Genomic DNA, 21906 nt, shown 5'->3' with positions numbered 1-21906 from the left:
CGCGTTTCCTTCTATTTAAAAACAAAAAGCAAAAGTAAAAATAACAATCTTGTGCCCCTCCCCCTGATATTCTGAACTGGAGGTGCAACTATATTGGCTCATATGAGGACAGTGTGAAGCCATTTGGATGGGAGACCCAAATCCCAGCAATTTCACGTATCAAGTATTCACTAGTGTTAACTGCTATGATCATTTATAAGCCATTATACAGTGCAGTAATTTATATACCACTTTTACTGGTAAGTGCCTTATAATGGAAACCGTAGCAGGCTTTGTAATCTGTATAATGCTTGCTAGCCTTGCAACAGTGTTAAGATGCAGGCCCTTATTAGTCACATTTTGCAGATGTGGAACTGAGGCTGATTTGCCCAAAGTCATATAAAGGGACCTTGGCTATCCACTGCACCACACTGGCTTTCTTGATCAGCCACAAATTTATTTGATAACCCAACTCAAAAACCTTTCGGGCTTCAGAATTTCCAGATTACATATCTTGGAAAGGATAGAGAGTCCTCCTACCTTATTAATTTACTGCAGATGAGAACTCATTTGGAAAACGCAGCATGTAAAACCAGTCACAGTGAAACTAGCATTAAAGATGTAGGAAAGAGAGGCTCATTTTTTACAAATTACTTTCAACTTTTAGAACCTCCCAACAACCATCTTTGGAGCTCAGTTTTCTTTGAGAAAAAGTCTTCAAAAACCACACTTGTCAACGGTGCAAATTCCTTCTTTTAGCAGCAGCAATGTCCTCTTTGTTTCCCAAGAGGTCTTTGTGCGATTGTTGCCTGCCCCTCATTTGCATAGGTGTCCCACATTCCCTGCAAATAGTGTTAAACATTGCAATCTATAATGCAGAGGCTTTGGAGGTCAACCCACTTGGAAAGACAGAGATTGCTGATGCAAAGCATTCTTGTGTCACGGTCCTTTGCCTTGCTTTGTTCCCCACTTATCCTTCAAATGGTTTCAAAGAAATAAAAACAACATGCACAAACATTTACAACAGGCACACACTGTACATAACTGTATACCTGATGAGCTGGATCTGTCCTTACTAAAAGAAACAGCATGGTTTGTTCCCACAATAAACTGTGGGTGAGATCCAACACAGTGTAAGCAGGTTCCTTCTCCCTCTCCTCCTTCCTATAGCCCCCCATGCACCCCCAAAATCTGCTTCAGAGGGCTGGGGGAGCCCAACTACTGTCATCTACTCTTTCCCATATAATCAACCCAATTATATGACTTATCCGGAAGAGCTGAGTCATGAGTGTTCACAATAGGAACAATGATCTACTGCAGGGGTGGAAGAGCTGAGTCATGAGTGTTGACACTAGGAACAATGACCTACCGTACTACTGGGGTGGGGGACCTTTGGCCCTCCAGAGCGGCTGGCTTCCCATCAACCCCAGCCAGCACAGTCTATAGTAAGGGATGGTGTGAGCTGCAGTGCAGCAACATCTGACAGGCCACAGGTACCCCCATCCTTGACCTACTGGGGAATGAAAAGTGTGATAAAAAGACCTTTAGCTGGGGGCATTACCTTATAAAAATAAGTATTCAATGGAATAAATTGCATTGGACAGGCCTTTGAAGCCTATTGTGTCTAATGCATCCATCGTCCAAGGCAGTGGGAGGAAAGGGGGAAACCAAGAGAGTTAGCAGCAGTTGCAGTGATGGATGTGGGTGTCATCGCAACTACACTTTAGGGATAGTGCAGCAAACCCACTCCCCCCTAAAATCAGACAGTTTGCAATAAGGAAAGTGATGGGAAAGGGCACTGGAAGGTGTTGCTCAATGAACAGATAATCTAGAAGTGACATTAGAGAGCTAATACAGTAGTACCTTGGGTTACATACACTTCAGGTTACAGACGCTACAGGTTACAGACTCCGCTAACCCAGAAATAGTACCCTGGGTTAAGAACTTTGCTTCAGGATGAGAACAGAAATCGTGCTCCGGTGGCGCGGCAGTAGTGGGAGGCCCCATTAGCTAAAGTGGTGCTTCAGGTTAAAAACAGTTTCAGGTTAAGAACGGACCTCCGGAAAGAATTAAGTACTTAACCCGAGGTACCACTGTATACGGAGTGTTGTCCCTGAGCCAGTTTTGCTTCTGATGTCATCTGTTTTCCTTCCCACCTGCTTTGGTGTGGTGTTATCACAGTGAAACTTACCGTACTTCTGAATCATGCATAGGATTCTGCTGCGTTAGGCTGCATGCCTGCTGCTTATAGGCTGTTCCACCCTTCTTTCTTTTTGAATTTCTCCATAAATGGCAACATGACCACTATCTTCCCATATCACAGGGTAGTCAAATAGGGATCCTTAAGCCCAGCAAAGGAAAGAAAACAGATACACAGTGGTACCTTGGGTTACAGACGCTTCAGGTTACAGACGCTACAGGTTACAGACTCCGCTAACCCAGAAGTAGTACCTTGGGTTAAGAACTTTGCTTCAGGATGAGAAGAGAAATCGTGCGGCAGCAGCGGGTGGCCCCATCAGCTAAAGTGGTACCTCAGGTTAAGAACGGTTTCAGGTTAAGAATGGACCTCCAGAACGAATTAAGTTCTTAATCTGACGTACCACTGCATTTCTCATATTTCAGACAGTTACATAGATTACAATCAGGGTTCTGTTCTGTAATAAATTTGGCACCATGGGCAACCCAGTTTTGAATGCCAAGTCTCTGCATTTTGTGTGTGCGCACACGCATGTGCAGAACATGGTACCAGGCACAAATGTGCAGTTCAGGAACACTACCATTTTAATGGAATCCTGCCAGGCAATGCATAAATGCCTTGAGTTGGCATTTGCTGAGAAAGGCAGAAGATGATTTCTCCTCTCAATGAAAGAAGTAAATAAATAATGTGATGCATCTGAACTTTGCAAACTACCTGGAGATGTCTGGAACTGAAGCTGGGACACTTCTGCATAGAAGACAGATGTGCTACAGCTGAGCTATGTCACTTCCCCATTCTGCCTCTTCCCAGGCTCCTTTCTGGTTGTTCTCTCTGAAGCAGCAGCCTTCCACGCAGCGTAGCAAACCACTTCCGAAACAAAGCAGGCTTTAAAAAGCAGCTGGGGAGAAATGGCATAGGCGGGGGAAGGGAGGGACCCTCTTGTTCAAAGAAAATAGTCAAAACCCCCACCGGGCATGTCTGAGATCCCAGCCACAGCTGCATAAAGCAAACTTGTCTACTTGTTTAACTGGCTTGTGCAAGATGTGATTTCTCCAGCGCTTGGAGAACGTGCAGCGTCTTTACTGCAAAGTTTCGAATTCCTGGTGCAGAGTTCTCGGTTTTAACGGCAATTATACATTTTCTTCCCAATTCATTTGGGACTCGAAAACGATGGTGAAGATACATCCCAGCAGTATGGCAAAGGCGGATGCTAAATAAAGAGGGAAAACACAGGGACTCCTTCCAAGATTTATAAGCCCTGGGATTAGTTTTCAGTGCAAGGCAAAGAAACTCAGCGCAGGGAGCGGAGGGGGGCACAGGGAGCCGAGCATGTGCAGAGTGCTCCCGCGGCCGTCCCCAGCCCGCCGCCCCTGGCCTCCAGATCTCCAGCAATGGACACGCCTCTGCCTGGTCCAGAGCCCCCTGCCCGTGGGAAACGGCTGCCTCGCTGGCTCCGAGAGCGGGATTCCGGCCCCAGCTGCACCCGCTTGCTGGAAGGGGGCGCTCAGAGCACAGCCGGCTGCGGAGGGCGGCGACTGGGGCCGGGGCGGAGCTGAGCTCCGGGCCGCGGCGGCTCCTGGGGGCCGAAGCGAGAGGGCGATCTGCCGGGGCTGCGACGGCTGCAGGGACCGCGCAACAGGTAGGGGCCGAGAGGGAGACATCGCGGCAGCGGGAAGGGCCCGGCCTGGGCGCCCCCTTCCCTCCGCGCCCTCGGGGCTTCCACTTCGTTCCCGTCCGCTCGAGAAAGCGCTGCCCCCGGGGCTCGTGTGGAAACTTCTCCGACGCGGCCCCGGCTCCTCCCTCCGCGGCTTGAGCTGCGTGGGCAACTGGTCTCCCCATCCGCAGCGGGAGATCGCGGGTTGCTATCCTGGCCAGCTCCCCACCCATCCCGCCCCGTTGGCTTAGGGACACCAGGCTGAGCTTCCGAGTCGGAGGAGGCTTCCCTAAGGCAGCACGCGCGCCCTTGCGCGCCCAGGACAGATCACCATGGTTTCCCACAGTTCCCCTGGGTCCACCGTCCAGGGGTCTTACGCCCTGGTAGTCCTCCTCGGTCCTGGTCTGGATCGCACCTAGGCGATCTTGCTTTTGGCTACTGAAGATGGTTCGTACTCCTAGGAGCACTAGTTTGCTCCCCGCCCCCAGATGACAGCACCCTATATAGGAATTCTGGGGACAGCATTGTTATTTAGCGGGTCTGACTCTGGCTACTCATTCCGACCCTCCTTCACCCAAGTACAGACGACCCATGACTGACATGTCCCTTAGGGCGGATTCCAGTATGACAGTTGATGCTCATGGGGCGGCCTTTTCTTACAGAAGGAAAAGTTACATCAGAATATTTTGGGTTTTTTGGGAAGTGTGTGTGTGTGTGTGTGTGTGTGTGTGTGTGAGAGAGAGAGAGAGAGAGAGAGAGAGAGATCCTATGGTTAGACTCTAGAAACAGGTATGTAGAGAGATGCTCAAATATTAGAAGCAGGAAGGGCTTTCTTGTTGATTGGAGATCTACTATAGGCTATCGGGTAACAGCTAAATTCAACCAAAAAAGGTCAAAGAGTTTGTGTGTATGGTTTTTTGTTTGTTATATGTACAGTGGTACCTCGGTTTAAGAATAGCTCTGTTTACGAAGTCCGCAAAACTGGAAGTAGTGTCCCGCTTTGTAAACTTTACCTCGGTCTAAGAACAGAATCCGAATGGTGGAAGGACATCGGCGGTGGGAGGCCTCATTAGGGAAAGCGTGCCTCGGGTTAAGAACGGTTTCGGTTTAAGAACAGACTTCTGGAACGGATTATTCGTAAACCGAGGTACCACTGTATATTGAGCTGCGATTGCAAGATTGCAAGATTTAGAGCTACAGTTCGTGAACCGAACTGTAGAGTTTGTGAACCGAATAGTTTGTAACCAGGGCTGTTTTTAAACGAGGTACCATTGCACTGCCATTTCTTGTCTATTATTAGTTGTGATTGTGGATACTTCTTTGTGTATCTGCCCTGAATCTTTGGGATGGAATAAGTGAAACATTTCAGCAAATAAGAGCATTCTTCTCCTGCCCCACACAACAGTGCAGCCTTCCTCTGGATTCTTCTCACTCCCAAGAACCTCCCTGGAACAAGTAGGTGGGTCTCTTGAGCCCTCCATATTCCAGGCAATTTGCCTTTTAACATAATGGGATGTACATTGAGACCACTGTGGAGTTCAGAGTTGAATTCATGTTTTCCAGGTCACAGTCCAGCACTCATGGTTTGCACATCGCAGGATAGCAAATCCTACTGAACATCTACCATGTTCTAATTAGTTTAAAATCAGTATTTAAAATGTCACCTAATTGCATCTTGGGAATAGCATGGGAGAGTGCAACTTAGATACATATCTTTCTGCCCTGGAACCCGCTTCACACATTACCAAATTCCTGCACGTCAATTATGTGGTCCTCAAGTGCAAAAGTGATCCCACTTGTGTGGGAATTGCTGTGTGTAGATGACAATCTGTGTGTGCAGCCCTGGCATCATATTGTTGCATCTGCCAGTGCTCAGGTGCCCTGGGAGGTCCTACTGGGGCTGGCACCCTGGCTAGCCCACATACAGGCCACCTCTTATGGGCGTCTCAGTGGAGTGCTCCTGCAGTCACTAACTCCCCCACACTTACTTATGGGGTTACGTGATGGTGGTACCTGCTCCTTACAGAGCCTCTCCCCATATAATCTGACTTTGGACTCTGTGCTCATTTCCCGAGAGGTATGGAGGGTGGCAACACGAGAACGGGGCCTTTTCTGCAGTGGCTGCCTGTTTGCGGAATGCTCTCCTCAGAGAGGCTTGCCTGTCACCTTTATTATACATCTTTAGATGCTTTCAACCAGGCCTTTGGTTGATTAATATTCCATGGCTTTTTTAATGTGTCTGTGGGAAGGGAGGTTATTGTTTTGCTGTTTTCTTTTACTTATTTAGTTGTTTTTATTCTGCATTTTATTCTTTGAACCGTCCTGAGATCTTGTGATGGAGGGCGGTATATAAATTTAATAAAAATAAATAAATGAAAATAAGCCAGGGCCGGTACTATCATTAGGTAAACTAGGCAGCTGCCTTGGGCACAGCTCTCAAAGGGGTGCAGTACAGACCTTTGCGGAGCACAGTTTTATACAGATTAGTTTTAGATATAGCTTATAAATTTCTGATAATATTGTAGTTTTATATTTTGAAGAATTTTATCATTTGTACAAGACATCTGTTTTTGAAAACTGAAGCTAGCAATTTTTTTGAGTGGTGGTGTTGCTGCAAGTAGTTAGCCTTACCAAGGGTGCAAAATAGCTTGGCACCCACACTGGGGTCAGCCCCCTCACTTACAACCACAGGGGGAGAAGCTGGTGGCAACACCAAGGTTCATTCACAAGTGTGTGAGGGAGAGACTGGCATGGGGACTGCAGTTGGCACTGGGGGTGCCCACCTTGAACAGCTTGCCCATGCCACCCAAAAAATCTGAAGCCCGGCTTGCGCTTGTGTGTAGAATCATCGCATGCTACTATATGTGACTTGCATGTAGGCATTCTACAACCTGTGAACAGAGCCTGAGCGACTTCAGTTTTACATTCCTTGCAATGCTGCTTTTAGTCTCTATTCATATTCCCTGTGCTTGTCATTTCCTTGGCAAAAGGCTGAGGAAAGGAGCTGTAGCTCAGCCATTGCTTATTCAATGGCCTAATATTTTAATCTAACTAGAAAAGGATCATAGCAGCATATAGGATGCTGGAAGAGTGAATTCTGGGTTTCTTAAACCTGAGTTTCGGAATTAGGGAGCCTGCAGTAGTCTGGAAGGGATAGGGTTGCAAAGAGATGTAGGCCTCACCACAAAGCTCTGCTGAGTGCGTTCCTCAGAACAAGTTTCCTCTCACTGTGGAAAGAACGGTGTCACCGGCGCCCACGTAAAGCGCTCTCCTCTGCGTTTGCGTGCAGCTTTAGCTGGTGCTGGCCTTACTTGGCTCAAGCTGTTTCATAAGAGCTTGGGGGCATTTCTGCCATATGGACCTGCTGCGAAGAGCAGCTGTCAAGCCTACCGGGTGGGCCACACCAGTGCTGAGAACAGCAGTACAGCTATTTCCTAAATCTTCACAGCAACACTTTTGCCAAGATACCCTAAAGTAAGCATTAGGCTTTCAGCACCGAATAAGCAACATTGCTTATTCATGCCCTTATGTTTGCAGCAGTGCCATTCTTAAGGGTATGTGCAGATGAAAACATTTATGTCATTAAAAGGTTTGTAGAGCCCCTATTATATCATGTGACCCATCTTCAGCTGCAGTGCTATAGGCACTTACCTAGGAGGAGTTCCTGCTGACTTCAGTGGGACTTACTTCTGAGTAGATAGCCATAGGATTACACTGTCAGTTCCCAACTTTGTCCGTTGTTAAATAGGTGCTAGCCTTCTTGCAACATTTCTTGTTTTATCTGGACAAATGTCACACAGTGTCCTTCATCCCAGCTATTATCCAAACCCCCACTTCCTTCATTATTAGGGCCCTTTTATTATTCAAGGATTTACAAGGGTCTACTTATAGTCATATGGGGCGCGGGTGGCACTGTGGGTTAAACCACAGAGCCTAGGGCTTGCCGATCAGAAGGTCGGCGGTTCGAATCCCTGTCACCCGCAACTTCCATAAATGTTTTCTCTAGTATGCACAAGTTATTTGGGTGAATTGTACTGGCCCGGTGCTCTCAAGAGTTTTGCCTACTGTGTCTTTCCGTGGCTTTCAGATTTTGACTGCAAAACTACTTATTGGCATAAAGGAACTGCTCATGTGTTACATAGGTAAAGTTTTTGATTTGACTCCCATTATATCTGAGTATTACATTGGAGAATTACTGCTAGTCATAGCTGACAGTGCCGAACTAGCTGGCTTATGGATGTGCTGTGCTCCTAAACCCCAAGTATACTGACTTGGAAGCCAGTTAGGCTGGCTGATTTTCTTCCAGATAAACAGGTTTTGAGTTATTGTCTTCCTTTATTATCCTTTCTCTTCTCCCCCATCCCCATTTTTCCCCTTTCTCTTAAGTTAACCCTTTGAAGTTTTAGGGGATTTGACAGTATTGTTGAGGGTACTTAAGGTAAAGGTAGAGGTACCCCTGCCCGTACAGGCCAGTCTTGACAGACTCTAGGGTTGTGCGCTCATCTCACTCTAGAGGCCGGGAGCCAGCGCTGTCCGCAGACACTTCCGGGTCACGTGGCCAGCGTGACAAGCTGCATCTGGCAAGCCAGCGCAGCACACGGAATGCCGTTTACCTTCCCGCTGGTAAGCGGTCCCTATTTATCTACTTGCACCCGGGGGTGCTTTCAAACTGCTAGGTTGGCAGGACCGAACGACGGGAGCGCACCCCGCCGCGGGGATTTGAACCGCCGACCATGCGATTGGCAAGTCCTAGGCGCTGAGGTTTTACCCACAGCGCCACCCACGTCCCTGTTGAGGGTACTTACATGTTATTAAATAGGTGTTCAAAATAGTCACATTGCATTGCACTGTGAGTTTATAACATGCCCCACCTCTCTCTCTGATTTTTTTTCTAAGAGACTTTCAGTACACTGCGGTATGTAGAGATGTTTTCCCGCCACAAGTAAACAAGCTCTTGAAATGCAGGCTGCGATCTGGGGTGTAAGATCCACTGAGTGTAGTGGGACTTACTTCTGAGTAAGCGTGCCTAGGATTGCACTGCCCAGTTGGTTTCAATAGCACCATGACCTTGATTTTGTAGCCATTGTCCATTCAGGACTTTGAGAAGAGCCAGCACACAAACTGGCACTGAATTTTGTCACCCAAAAGCTACAGGCAGGTCTGTGTTCCTAAGTCAGGTGTAGGTAGCTCCATCTGTAGATTTATGGTCAGTTGTTTTTAGTATGGGTGAAAGCTATATCATTGAGCTTTCTCACCAGAGTGAACTCATGTTTTCATGACAGCACAGGAGAGGAGATTGCTTTAGAACTTTGTAGGACAAGGAGCATGGATGACAAAGCTAGTTCTGCCTTGAGTTTGGTAAATCCTTTCCCTGCTTATCATCAGTAGCTTCCTGTGGTTGTACGTGCTGATGTCACCTGTTTGTGGTGTGGCTTTTAAAATCCAGGTGATTGCAGATGGGAAGGGAATATATAATTTGTATCTAGGAACATGCCCTGCCTCTAGGCAAGCTCCAAGAGCCTCCAAAAGCCAGTTATCAACAGAAGTAAAAATATATACTACTCCATAATGCTTAGTTTCATTCATTGATGTGATTCTGGGCCACATCTGGTGACCCACCCTTTTTGGCTGAGCTGACATTTCTCGTGACTATGTGGAAGCGGTTATCTTTTTCTGAATGCTCTGTCATGGGCACAAAGTACAGCATTTCACTCTCGGTCTGCTTCAGGATTGTTTGCAGTGGTAGTTTGTACCTCTGATGTAACACTCGGCTTCACCACTGGCACATCGGTGCCCACGCAGATAGAAACTAAGTGGCAGGCTTTGCACCCAAAAATTGAAGAGAATAGATTCTCAGTGCATTTCAGGAACAGAGCCAAAGTATATGTATGGCATGAACTAGTCAAACAAACTGCTGCAGACTCAGAGTGACACTCAGAGAGAGTCCAAATGTAAAGGCTTAAGGCATTCATTGGGATATGGTCCCTCATCGGTGCTAGAAGGATGCAGTGAAGCTGCCACATGAGGTAGGCTTTGAAGAGGCGTGATTTGGCTTTCTTAAATATACTGCCAAGGGTGGAAGGTACCTTTTGAATGTTCTCTGTAAATGAATAAGGATGACAGGGACTTACTTGACCATCTTTCCTGCTTGCATCAAATCTGCAGCTGAGAATCTCCCTTGGCATCCTCCAGTTTCTAGCAGCATTGCTGTACAGTTGAGTCATCAGTCCCTCTGAGAAAATTAGGTCCAGTTGTATGGAGCGGAATATCGGTGGAATGGGGAACATAGGCTTCATTGTACTTGTGAAACCCTTGATTTTCTGGTTTTGGCACTTAAGTGATGCAAGATCTTAGGTCTGACTTAGCAATACATTTGGTATTAATTTTGTGACACAGAGCCTGATGGGAGATTATCCTAGCACTAGTAGCTGCAGAGGAGCACTCCCTCCTAAAAGTTCAAAGTCTATTATTACGATATATGTATTGAGGGGCAAATTGAGCCATTATTTCCCCGCATGAGACTCTGTCACTGCTTAGGACTCCCTGCTGTGGAAGAGGCATCTCCCTTTGCTATTTCTCAGGCCTGTGTCTCTGTGGCCTTCCTATCTAGGTCAGTGGGGTGGGCTCAGTCATATGGTGAGTGTATCATTGTTCCTTCCTGGCAATGCGATATAAACTGGGTTTAAAAAAAGATGACTGGACAAATAAAAGCAAAATAAAAGCAAGAGTCAGTTGTAAGAGCCAGGATGGATGGGGAAATGTAGCAGGGCATAAGGGCTCTCTGTTGGTGTTGCCAGACATTCTCTGTGTTGTGCTGCACTTCCTCAAATATCAGGATCTGATCAGGAATGAAGACATGATATTTGGCATCAAGGTACCATAATCCAGCCCATTGGCCTTGCTGAAAGGTTGCTGATTGGTTGGGATAGGTAACTTGTAGGACTATAACTCCCACCAGTCCCAGTTTATGAAGGCAATGGTCAGGGAGGATGGGAGCAACATCTGGATGGCACCTGAAATCTATAAGGAGCTGCCTTATACAGACTTTGGCCATTGGTGCAAGGGCTTCTGGGTGCTCTAACCCTTTCCTTCAAATACATAGGGAGTTGAGATCTTCAAGAATTTGGGGTCATAGAATCATAGAATCATAGAGTTGGAAGAGACCACAAGGGCCATCGAGTCCAACCCCCTGCCAAGTAGGAAACACCATCAGAGCACTCCTGACATATGGTTGTCAAGCCTCTGCTTAAAGACCTCCAAAGAAGGAGACTCCACCACACTCCTTGGCAGCAAATTCCACTGTCGAACAGCTCTTACTGTCAGGAAGTTCTTCCTAATGTTTAGGTGGAATCTTCTTTTTTGTAGTTTGGAACCATTGCTCCGTGTCCGCTTCTCTGGAGCAGCAGAAAACAAGCTTTCTCCCTCCTCTATGTGACATCCTTTTATATACCGTATTTGAACATGGCTATCATATCACCCCTTAACCTCCTCTTCTCCAGGCTAAACATGCCCAGCTCCCTTAGCCGTTCCTCATAAGGCATCGTTTCCAGGCCTTTGACCATTTTGGTTGCCCTCCTCTGGACACGTTCCAGTTTGTCAGTGTCCTTCTTGAACTGTGGTGCCCAGAACTGGACACAGTACTCCAGGTGAGGTCTGACCAGAGCAGAATACAGTGGCACTATTACTTCCCTTGATCTAGATGCTATACTCCTATTGATGCAGCCCAGAATTGCATTGGCTTTTTTAGCTGCCACGTCACACTGTTGGCTCATGTCAAGTTTGTGGTCAACCAAGACTCCTAGATCCTTTTCACGTGTACTGCTCTCAAGCCAGGTGTCACCCATCTTGTATTTGTGCCTCTCATTTTTTTTTGCCCAAGTGCAATACTTTACATTTCTCCCTGTCATGGTTAGAGCACAGGTGGCTGAAACATCATGCTGAAATAAGCTGGACTTATTCAGTCCATTTGACTCATGCTATGTTGGTTGATGTGGCAAGCAATTCTTTCCTATCCATCAGTCCTGGAGTGTTGACCCAGGAGGGTTGTTGCTGTTTTTGCCGATGAAGGAACAGCAGATGCCCCCAGATATGGCCCACCCAGAAGGGGAGAAATCTACAGGCGGCTGTGACACATTTGTGAAGCTGTTTCCTCTCTGGTCCAGCTTGGAAGGCACAGTTGTGAGAGTGTCCAAGTCAGAGGTCTCCTTGACAACCTCTTGTTGTTGCTGCTTGGATCACTTTCAGCATGTTTTGTTCTCGGATGTTGACAGGATACTTGGAGAACTGCAGGCGTCCGCTGTTGCTCCAGATTCAGGCCCTTGTCTTTCAGTGACAGATGGGGTTCGTTTACAAAGGCGGTTAGCTGAGGTAAAGAGAGATCCTATGTCCTGTACAAGAGGTGATCAAAACCTGCCTTTAAAAAAAAAATAGCATCACTTTGATAACCTTTCCAACTGCTGCCTATTCTGTAATTTCCCCTTTTTGGGGGAAACTAACTAACTAACTAACAAGCAGGCGACAGCAATACAGTTTCAGGTACTTTTTGATGATGCCTCAACCCTAGGGGTGTTTTTTTTCAGCAGGAACTCACCGAAACTCAGTTCTGGCGCCTCTCAGGTGGGCACCATTGCCATTATAGGAGAATAAGAGAGCCGTTCATGGTGAGTTCTGGCATGTCTTTTTCTAGAAAAATAGCCCTGAATCCAGCATTATATTTCCAACCATGGCTATCCAGATGACTTATGCTAGAACCCCCCAAATTGTGGTTCCAAATGCAGTTTGAACAGCCTCACGTTCAGCCCTGGTTGTAGCTGGCTCTTTCATACAGCTTTTGTTTAACTTGGCTGCTCAGGCCATGGGTTGGCTTTCCCGTACTGGCGATATATACTGCACTGGCTTCCTTTCTGTGCATGCTGCAGCATGCGGCTGGGATTCCCCCTCCTCCAGAAGCAGTTAAAGAACCAGAGAGATATCTGCACCATGTTGGACACTGAGGGGACTGGAAGCAGGAGAGTCTTGCCACATGGAAGCTTGCTAAGAGAATAGAGGCTTCTAGCTGACTTAACAGGCCTCCCTGTACTGCTATGTTAGATGGATTTCTACTGTAGATCCATTTCCCTTTATCATCTCTGTTCAGTTGCAGATCTCCCAGAGGTAAAGGGGAGCGGTGCTGGCAAGCCAGCAAGGCGTGTGACTCATCCGTGACCCCAGGCCTGTGGGTGGGTGAAAACGCTTTCCCTTGGATCGTTGCCTCCTGCTGCAGCATGTGCAGGGCTGTTACACTTGGCACGGATATGGCTGGCCAAGGGGAGGAGGCTCAAAGCACGGAATCTGGGAACAGTTTGCTGTTTGGGACAGAAGGAGGGCTGTCTAATGATGCAGCCCGGATGGAGCTGGAAGGTTGTTTCCTCCCTCCAGGCATAAGTTTAGAGCAAGGCTTGGCAGGCAGATGTTCCTGAGAAGACAACACTGTGCTGTCATCCCGGTCGTGGAATAAGCAAGCCCTTTTGAGTCAGCCCGCCAGAAGTGGAGGAGATCTTTCCACAGTGCATTAAAATAATCTTGCAAGAGGGAAAGAATCCCAGGTTTCTGCCTGCTTATTCTCCCCACCCTCACTGTCAGAACTAGGGATGGTTTGTGGCAACACTGGAAGTGTTGCATTTGTGGTGGACCCTCTTTCTCTTCATTATTTTGCAGACCTTACACATGAGAGTGTGGTAGGAACTGTAGAGTGTTGTTGTTGCTGTTTGCTGCCCTTTTAACACGTTCCTTCCCCATGGCGTATAGTAACTGAAGGAATGTCCTGGCATTATCTCAGCAGTCCTCCTCCTCCTCCATTTAGGACATTCTTTACTCATTAACACCCACATGCCTTGTCCAGCTGACTGAACTTTTTTTAATCAGGAGCATCACCAGGGCTCCTTCCTCAGCGTTCATCCTGCTGCATCAGCTGCTGTGAAAATGTCAAACCAGAAGCTGTACCTGAGTCTAGTGGCACTTGGAAGACAGTAGCTATTGCTATTAGGGATCAGAACCCCTTGAGTGCAGGGGAATCAGCATAACTTATGCTTCATGGCAGGCTTGGAACTGCTCCCAAATCCAGTTATTATCATTAATTTGTTTGCTTTATTTATTAATTGCTTTCCACAAGGCATGCCAAAGTATCCCCATTGTCTCAAGCCCCAATTGTTTTCCCCCACCTTTCTTGACAGTCACAACAAATTCTGTTCTGAGGAAGGGGGTATGATTCTTGTCAGTTTACAGTAGTGGAGGAGACCTTTCCTCCTTGGAAAGGGAAGCTGCTTATGCCAAGAGCCAGCTATTGGTCCAGTTAGCTTAGTATTGTCTGCACTGAGAGACAGTAGTTGTCCATGGTTCCAGGCAGGAATTTTTCCTAGCTCAACTTGAAGATGTCAGGAACTGAATTTGGAACTTTTGCATGCTAAATATGTTCTCTACCAATGAGCTGCAGCTCTTTCGTTTATATATAAACATAAATAACTCTATCTTTCTCTGCCTATATCTCATATCCCATATCTCAGTTTCAGTCTGTATCTATATGGTGGTTCCTTTCTCCTTTCTTTTTCTACCATCTCAAATTCCAGATCTTGTATCCTATCCTGTTTTAAAGTCTGTCAGATGCTTTTGTGAGTGTTGGTCCAAATCTCCCAGGGACTCCTGTTCAGTCCTGGATTGCACCTTGTGATGTTGGGCTGTATTTGTGACAGGTTGTGTTAATTTGTGCTCTGTGTTTTAACACCGTTTAAACATTGGTTTCTCTACATTGTAGCATGTTATTGCAAACAAACAAACAAACAACCTTTGGCCTGTGCAATTTTCTAAGCAAGACAGACACAAGGTGTGGCTTGTGCTTAATCATCCCTCAGTGCAAAGTGGGCTGAGATTTCTTAGCATGTAACAAATGGGCAAAGAATGTCTTTTGTTCCTGCCGTATAGCGAGTAATTAAGGTTTAGCATGCTACTTCATGGAAGTGTTTTGTGTTTGTGGTGGTGATTTCTAGACGCTCATGAACAAGGATTAGTGAAACTGAATGGAACCCTGTTGGCCATTTTAAATTGTTTCAAAGAACTTCAGGACATTAATTTGAGAGATTTCAGCTGTGTACACATTGCCATCTTAAAACACAGATAGATCCTTCTTTTTCTTAATTCACATCAAAGCTGGCTTGGGCTAAACTTATAAAAACTCAGTATTTCATAAGAAATGTCATAAGATACAGGACAGGTGTGTATTGCAGCTAATGCTGTATGTTCCAAACCACTGGAAGCAGAGTGAACTGAAGCGTGTACACAGCTTCACAGGCATGATACTTGAGAACTTGGTCTATACAGTTTCTTTCTTGACAACTGGAAAACACAGACTTCATGGAGGGATGTGGGAGCTATAAGAACATGAAGCTTGCAGAAATTTGTTAGTTTGCTCCTTTTCCTTCTACAGAGCAGCAGCAGCAGCATTTTATTGACTTTGAGCTCAGATCAGTGATATTGAAGGATAAGCATTGCTATTTTGCAGCATTCATTTGTACTGAAATAGTAGAGGTACAGTATAACATTTAACTTGCGCTGCTTCTTTGACTTGCTTTAATAGACAGCATTTTGCATCAGAATCTGAAACTTCATCACCCCGTTTTGCAAGTGAGCACTTCTCCTTTTTCCTGGGGTTTTGAGACACAGGAGACATGCAGGAAAATGGGTCCCAGTCGCTACTGATGCTCTAGGACAGATACCTGTAGCAAGTCTACAGGTTGGTGGGGTGGGAAGTGTTGATCTGATGTGCTCCACAGAGGTCCGGGGAAGAACTCAGTGTACATATTCTGCAGCCTGAGAGTATCATTTGAAGTGTAACCTATGGCATGTTTCTGGGTTTGCCTGGGGCTTAAACACTGGGAATTGCCAAGGCAGCATTTCTGAGAAATGCCAGCTTCACATTGTTGCCATGAGTGAAGCTGCTAGTGCCTGATAATAAAAAACCAATGCCATCAGCAAAACACATTTGTTCCCTCTAGCTCTTTCGCTCATCCATCCTGTATTATGGGTTTATGCACACACTTCTATAAAAACAATCCCAATTGTTCCTCCCCAAATCTAAGCACCTAGTGCCCTGGACATTGCTCTGAGGTGCATGTTTATCTCAGGGGGCTTTGGGGGTTTTTGTGGGGGGGGTAGCATACGGTACTCTTCATTGCCTGAGAAAAGGCAAGTGTGCCATTTAATGTGTAACCATGTTTTCTGTGTCTGTTGATTTCTGATGTTGGTAGCAGTGGGGAGTAGAATCATAGAAATATAGTGTGGGAAGGGACCCCAAAGTTATCCAGTCTAACCTGCTCCAATGCAGGAATCAAAGCTATGTCAGTATATCAGCTTTCACAGTATATGGGGCTCAGGCAATCTGTATTCCTGGCATAAAGTGCCCTGGGATAGAGCTGATTTTCTCTTTTCTAAAGGTACTGAGCATAGGGTTTCCACCTGACCTGAAAGGGCATCTGGCCCTCCTGTGCTTTTAACAGCAGTTTGATGTGCAGAAACAGCAGACAAACCTTTTCATACTGTTGGGAACAGCCTTACCATCTGCTTACATCTGCTGATTGAGTTGCTGTTGCAGGTACAGGAGCAGGAACCCGTAAAAAAGTTGGTCACCCTACTAGGGTCAGGAGGAACCCCCCTTTTTTTGAAGTGGCAATATAGGGGTTTGCTTCCTGGGTTTTGTATAGCTTGTGCCTGTCACCATTTGCACATAGCTTGCTGGTTGCTGGCAGCCCAGAGCCCAGTTTCTGTGCGTCAGGGAAATGTTAAGTTTCCGTTCCATCTTGCTGTCCCTTCCTGACAGGAATTCCTCCTTCTCCTGACCCTGCACTCTTGGTTCCTTTCACACAGCCTGATTCTGGAGCTTGGGAGAATAGTCCAGAATGGCTACCCCCCTCCTCAGTGCCCACCACTTCCATTGCCTTCTCACAACAAACTTTCTGGTGGTCTGGTCATTTGGAAAATGCCAGCCCAAACAGTGCATCTTTCGGAGGAGGAGCCTGTTCAGTGGTGGGACTGAGGTCGCTTGCCTGATTCTCTCTTTCCTATCACAGTATCTGATCTGTTTGCACACCATCTATGAACGAGGGTCACTCATCTTTCTTCTTTTTATGATATTTGTCCCAGCTGATACTTTGGACTTACCCGAGCAATCCTCCCTTTCCTTTAAAAAAAGAGAGAGATAAAAATAAAGTCCTCATAGTGCTGTCTGGATCTAACACACAGTCTGGACTATGAATGTTTTCAGAGTGGCTTTCTAGTCCTAGTATTGTGCTTCTTTCTCCCCTCACATTGCTAAAAAAGAAAGTGCCTGTTTTGTTTGTTTCATTTACAAGTACAAAATTGTTTGGGGCTGGGGAGAAACACTTCCCCAGCAATGAAGTCCAAATAGATACTTGAACTTGACCTATTTGTATGATTACTTAATGTTTATATATGGTATAAATGTTTATATATGGTAAATGAACTGCTAATTATATGTACAGTGGTACCTCGGGTTACATACGCTTCAGGTTACATACGCTTCAGGTTACAGACTCCGCTAACCCAGAAATAGTACCTCGGGTTAAGAACTTTGCTTCAGGATGAGAACAGAAATCGCGTGGCGGCAGTGGGAGGCCCCATTAGCTAAAGTGGTGCTTCAGGTTAAGAACAGTTTCAGGTTAAGAACAGACCTCCAGAACAAATTAAGTTCTTAACCCGAGGTACCACTGTATATCATAGAATTGTAGAGCTGGAAGGGACCCTGAGGCTCATCTCGTCCAGTAATGAAGGAATATGCAGCAGTCCCTTACAGGGATCAAACCTGCGGCCTTGGTGTTATCAGCACCATACTCTAACCAACTGAGCTAATTTTTGGTTATTACTTTCTTAGTGTTATGTTGCTGTGATATTATATGTCGTATTTTGTACTTATGTAGTATTTTGCACTACAGCTAGACTTTGTTGTTTTTTTGTGTGAACTGCTTTGAGCACAGATTTACTTGTGGGAAATATAAATACATTGACAAGGACAAATGGCCCTTCCTGTAATGCAGTTGATGGAGAACAGCCCTCTGAGCTGGATGGCATTTTACCAAGGAAGTTAACTGCTCCCTGTGAATTATCGAGGCAGTTTGGACTGTAGGAGAATCTTTGCAGGAGACATTGCAGAATCCCAGGGCTTGGTGGAAGCTGGGTCAGATTCAGTACCAAGAACCTATACCAGATAATCATAGGGACGTAGTCAGCCCCCTTATACCAGGTCAGGCTCATTGTCTTATCTAATCCAGTATTGTCTGCTCTGACTGGCAGGGCCTCTTCAAGCTCACAGGCAGAGGCCCTTTCCCACCATCAGGTACTGTATCACAAAATAAATAAATATGGAGGTGCCAGGATGAAACCTTCTACATACAAAACAAGTGGTCTTCCATTGACCTATGGTTCCCCACCCCCACTGCTTCCCAGTCCCTAGCTATACAACTGGCAGCTGTGTGTAATTATAAGATATGGAGGTTGCCACCCAATCCATCCAAGGTCAAAAGTGAAGCTGCAACAGGGTGGAGGAACAGCTAAACTCATCAAGAACTAAACTTTGAAGGCAAAGCATGGGAAAAATGGATGGGGAGGGGCTGAAGGTCAACATACAAGAAACATTTAAAAGGATAATAGATCATAGAAGGGACCACAAGGTTCATCTAGTCCAACCCCCTGCAATGCAATGCAGGAACCTTTTGCTCAACCCATACCCCTGTGTTTAAGAGTCTCATACCCTACCAGCTGACATAAGCAGAAAAGAAGGGTATGACAGAATCAGGTCAAAAAAACAGGAGTCAGAATGGACTGCTGTTCAGACAAAGTCTAACTTCTTACTGTGAAGTGTTTGTAGAGAATGAAGGTCACTGCCAAGCACTGACCACAGATATTTGTAGGAAAGGATAGCAGTCTAGTGGTGGCTCCATTCAGTCCTGTTGAATGGAGCTGGCTGAGAAGATAGAGCATATGGAGCTCCCTTATGCTGAACTTGAGATACAGGATGGCCACATGGGTTTTGGGTGCAAATGATTGCAATACTACACAAATGTGACCTTGTATCTGAGGAATGGGAGCATGTGTCCCTCCAGATGTTGTTAGACTCCCAACACCCATAAGCCCTGGTCACTGTGGTCAGGGACATTGGGAGGTGTAGCCCAACAAAATAGGGAGGGTCATACATTCCCCATTCCCATTGTATCCAGACTGATGCAAACCTCCATGCTACTTCTGGAGTTGCTTAGTGCTTCTGAATCTCTGCTCCTATGTAAAATTCCCCTTGCAGTCTGTGACATGACATAACTGTTTCCCAGGCCTTGACGCTGTATCCTTTTGTTGCAGATCCCAATGATGGAGGCAGGCTCTGTGGTACGGGCTGTCTTTGACTTCTGCCCCAGTGTCTCCGAAGAATTGCCGCTGTTTGTGGGGGATGTCATAGAAGTGTTGGCAGTCATAGATGAATTCTGGCTCCTTGGGAAGAAGGAAGGGGTCACAGGTGGGAGTCAAAAGGCCTGCGCTGGGCTCATAGGAATGGTTGGATTAGAAGCAAGCCAGCATGAAGCAAAACTCAGGGTGTGTGGGGATTAAAGCTATGTAAATGCCCCCCTTCTAACTGGGAGCTTTGAATATACCCGCCAAGTACCAGAAACAGGCCTCCGATATCTCCTTGGTGGCCCCAGCAGTCTCTCCAGAAGATGAGAGATAAATAACACAGTTAAGGAGTTGAGGGTCAATTTTGCAGTTACTGACACACTAGAATAAGAGCTCCCTGTGTAATATGCATTTGCAGTGCCATGAAGGAAATGGGCTCGATTATGAACTTGGTGAACTACACACAAACGGAAGATACTATACAAGCAGCCGCCACATGAAGTGGTCTGATGTGGCCTCCGTATGCAGTCATAAGGTGTTCAAAACCTTCAGCTGGAACCTATCTATGTCCAAAAGCTTGCTTTGCTCCCTTTTCTCAGTTTCCTTCAACAAGAAAGATGTGTGTCTCAACATACTCAGGGTTCTCATATTGTGTGATTAGCATGACAACAGGCCCCGGAACAATATAGCAGATGGCAAAGCACTGAAACCAGCAAGCCAGTTGGTGTCCTGGTTGCAGTGCTGGGTCTTCCCTTGAGAGCCACCTTTTGATCTGTGCCTTGAAAAGGCTCATTTGGTGTCTCTGCCAGTGGAAGTGCACATCTCCCCTGGCTGTGCCAGTTTTTGTCATTAGCAATTGGCCACTTGGGGAGAAGTCTCTTGCCCTCAGCCCTGGGGAAAGAAGAAAATGCAGCGCCAGTCCTTGCTCTCACTCCCTTATCATTTCCACTGCTCTAAGCTTGTCCACACGGGACGCGGGTGGTGCTGTGGGTTAAACCACAGAGCCTAGGACTTGCCGATCAGAAGGTCGGCGGTTTGAATCCCCCGTGATGGGGTGAGCTCCCGTTGCTCGGTCCCAGCTCCTGCCAACCTAGCAGTTCGAAAGCACGTCAAAGTGCAAGTAGATAACCAAGTACTGCTCCGGTGGGAAGGTAAACGGCGTTTCCGTGCGCTGCTCTGGTTCACCAGAAGCAGCTTAGTCATGCTGGCCACATGACCCGGAAGCTGTAGGCTGGCTCCCTCGGCCAATAAAGCGAGATGAGCGCCGCAACTCCAGAGTCGGCCACAACTGGACCTAATGGTCAGGGGTCCCTTTACCTTTTTAAGCTTGTCCACATTACTGTGGCATGAACAAAGTGGCTGCTGTCTTGTCAAGTTGGCAGGATGCAGGTCACTGGAGCTTGAAAATCTCACTTCTCCTTTTTTAAATCCTTAGACTGAGCCTGAAGCAAGCTGTATAGCTGTCCAGCAACTGCCAGTGTAAATGAGATGTACCAGAGAGAGAGAAAATGCTTAATGGCCAGGAGAGGGTGCCATTCTCAAACTTTCCTTTCCCTCTCCCTCAGGACTCTCGTCCTGTGTGCACCACAGGGCAAAGCTTAAAGCCGGATCTGTAATAGCAGTCCTGTCTTTACTCCTTCCATTACAAAACATGGAAGTTTTGCAAGGCCTTCTTAGCTGGAGGTAACGTGTCAGCATAGAGGGATTTTTATCACCTCAACTCAAAATCCTTTCAAGTTCCAGCTACATGCTGTGGAGTAATCTGTTCAATGCATTAAAATAAAATGGATCATTTCAACTTTGTTCTCAATGCTGAAGTTTAAACTGGAGTAAAATAAGGCTTATTCATTGGAGAGAAGAGGATCCTGCAGGTCTGGGATCCTACAGCTGTCTAGGTGCTAGGATGTGGCCTTTGTATTGAATGGATTCTGACATCTGGATCGGCCTCCTGGCTTACCAAGACAGGCTCCCAACTAATAATAATAATAATAATAATAATAATAATAATACCAGTCCATCACCATCAAGAAGTCCCAGAGTGGGTTACAGCTTAAAATTCAGTATTAAAAACAGTTAAAACAAATTACAGTCACAGGAACAGGGTGGATTCATTAAAAGAAAACACATCATGATGGATGGGTCTTTTATAAAAGATACATTAAACATATTAATGTTTAAAACATATTAAACAAAGCCATTCAGAAAGGTTAGTTCAAATTAAATATTACAGTTTTCTTCAGAACTCTTCATTTGGCTAGATGGAAAGGGGGGAAAGTTCTTCACCCCTTTTGAAGATTCCTGCAGAACTTGAAAGCTTACATGCTATTTTGTGATGTTTTGGTTAGCCTAATGAAGGGTGGTTCAGTGAGAATTACAGACCCCTGGGCTGGATCTAGACACGTCAACGATGCGATTCAGTTAAACGCATTTGTCAGAGCTGCCCAAGGTCCCAGCTCACAAAGGACCAACGCCCGGTCGTCGTTATATACAAAAGTCTATATTGAAGTTCAGTTTCCATTCCAAAGCCGTAGCGCGCAGCTCTACGTCTTAAACCCTAGACCGCCGAAGTTCCGTCTGAATCTCCTCCCCCCTGACACCAGTTTAAGATTCTAGCCCTGCTCCACCTCTTCCTCTGCTCTCTTCTCCTCTG

General features: G+C 46.2%; 1 protein-coding gene across 1 annotated transcript in view; it reads left to right on the top strand.

Moving 5' to 3' along the window:
- Nucleotides 1-3694: 3694 nt before the first annotated feature.
- DNMBP (dynamin binding protein) overlaps nucleotides 3695-21906 on the top strand; it is a 50116-nt gene continuing 31904 nt past the window's right edge. The window contains exons 1-2 of the mRNA XM_079977240.1: nucleotides 3695-3815; nucleotides 19227-19380. Coding sequence (XP_079833366.1) covers nucleotides 19233-19380 — 148 coding nt within the window. The 5' untranslated portion in view covers nucleotides 3695-3815; nucleotides 19227-19232. The remainder of the gene's footprint in view (nucleotides 3816-19226; nucleotides 19381-21906) is intronic.

The sequence above is a fragment of the Podarcis cretensis genome (assembly GCF_951804945.1).
Source record: "Podarcis cretensis genome assembly, chromosome: 5".
NCBI classification, from domain to species: domain Eukaryota; kingdom Metazoa; phylum Chordata; class Lepidosauria; order Squamata; family Lacertidae; genus Podarcis; species Podarcis cretensis.
The sequence above is the reverse complement of the archived record's forward strand: the minus strand, read 5'-3'. Positions and strand labels throughout refer to the sequence as shown.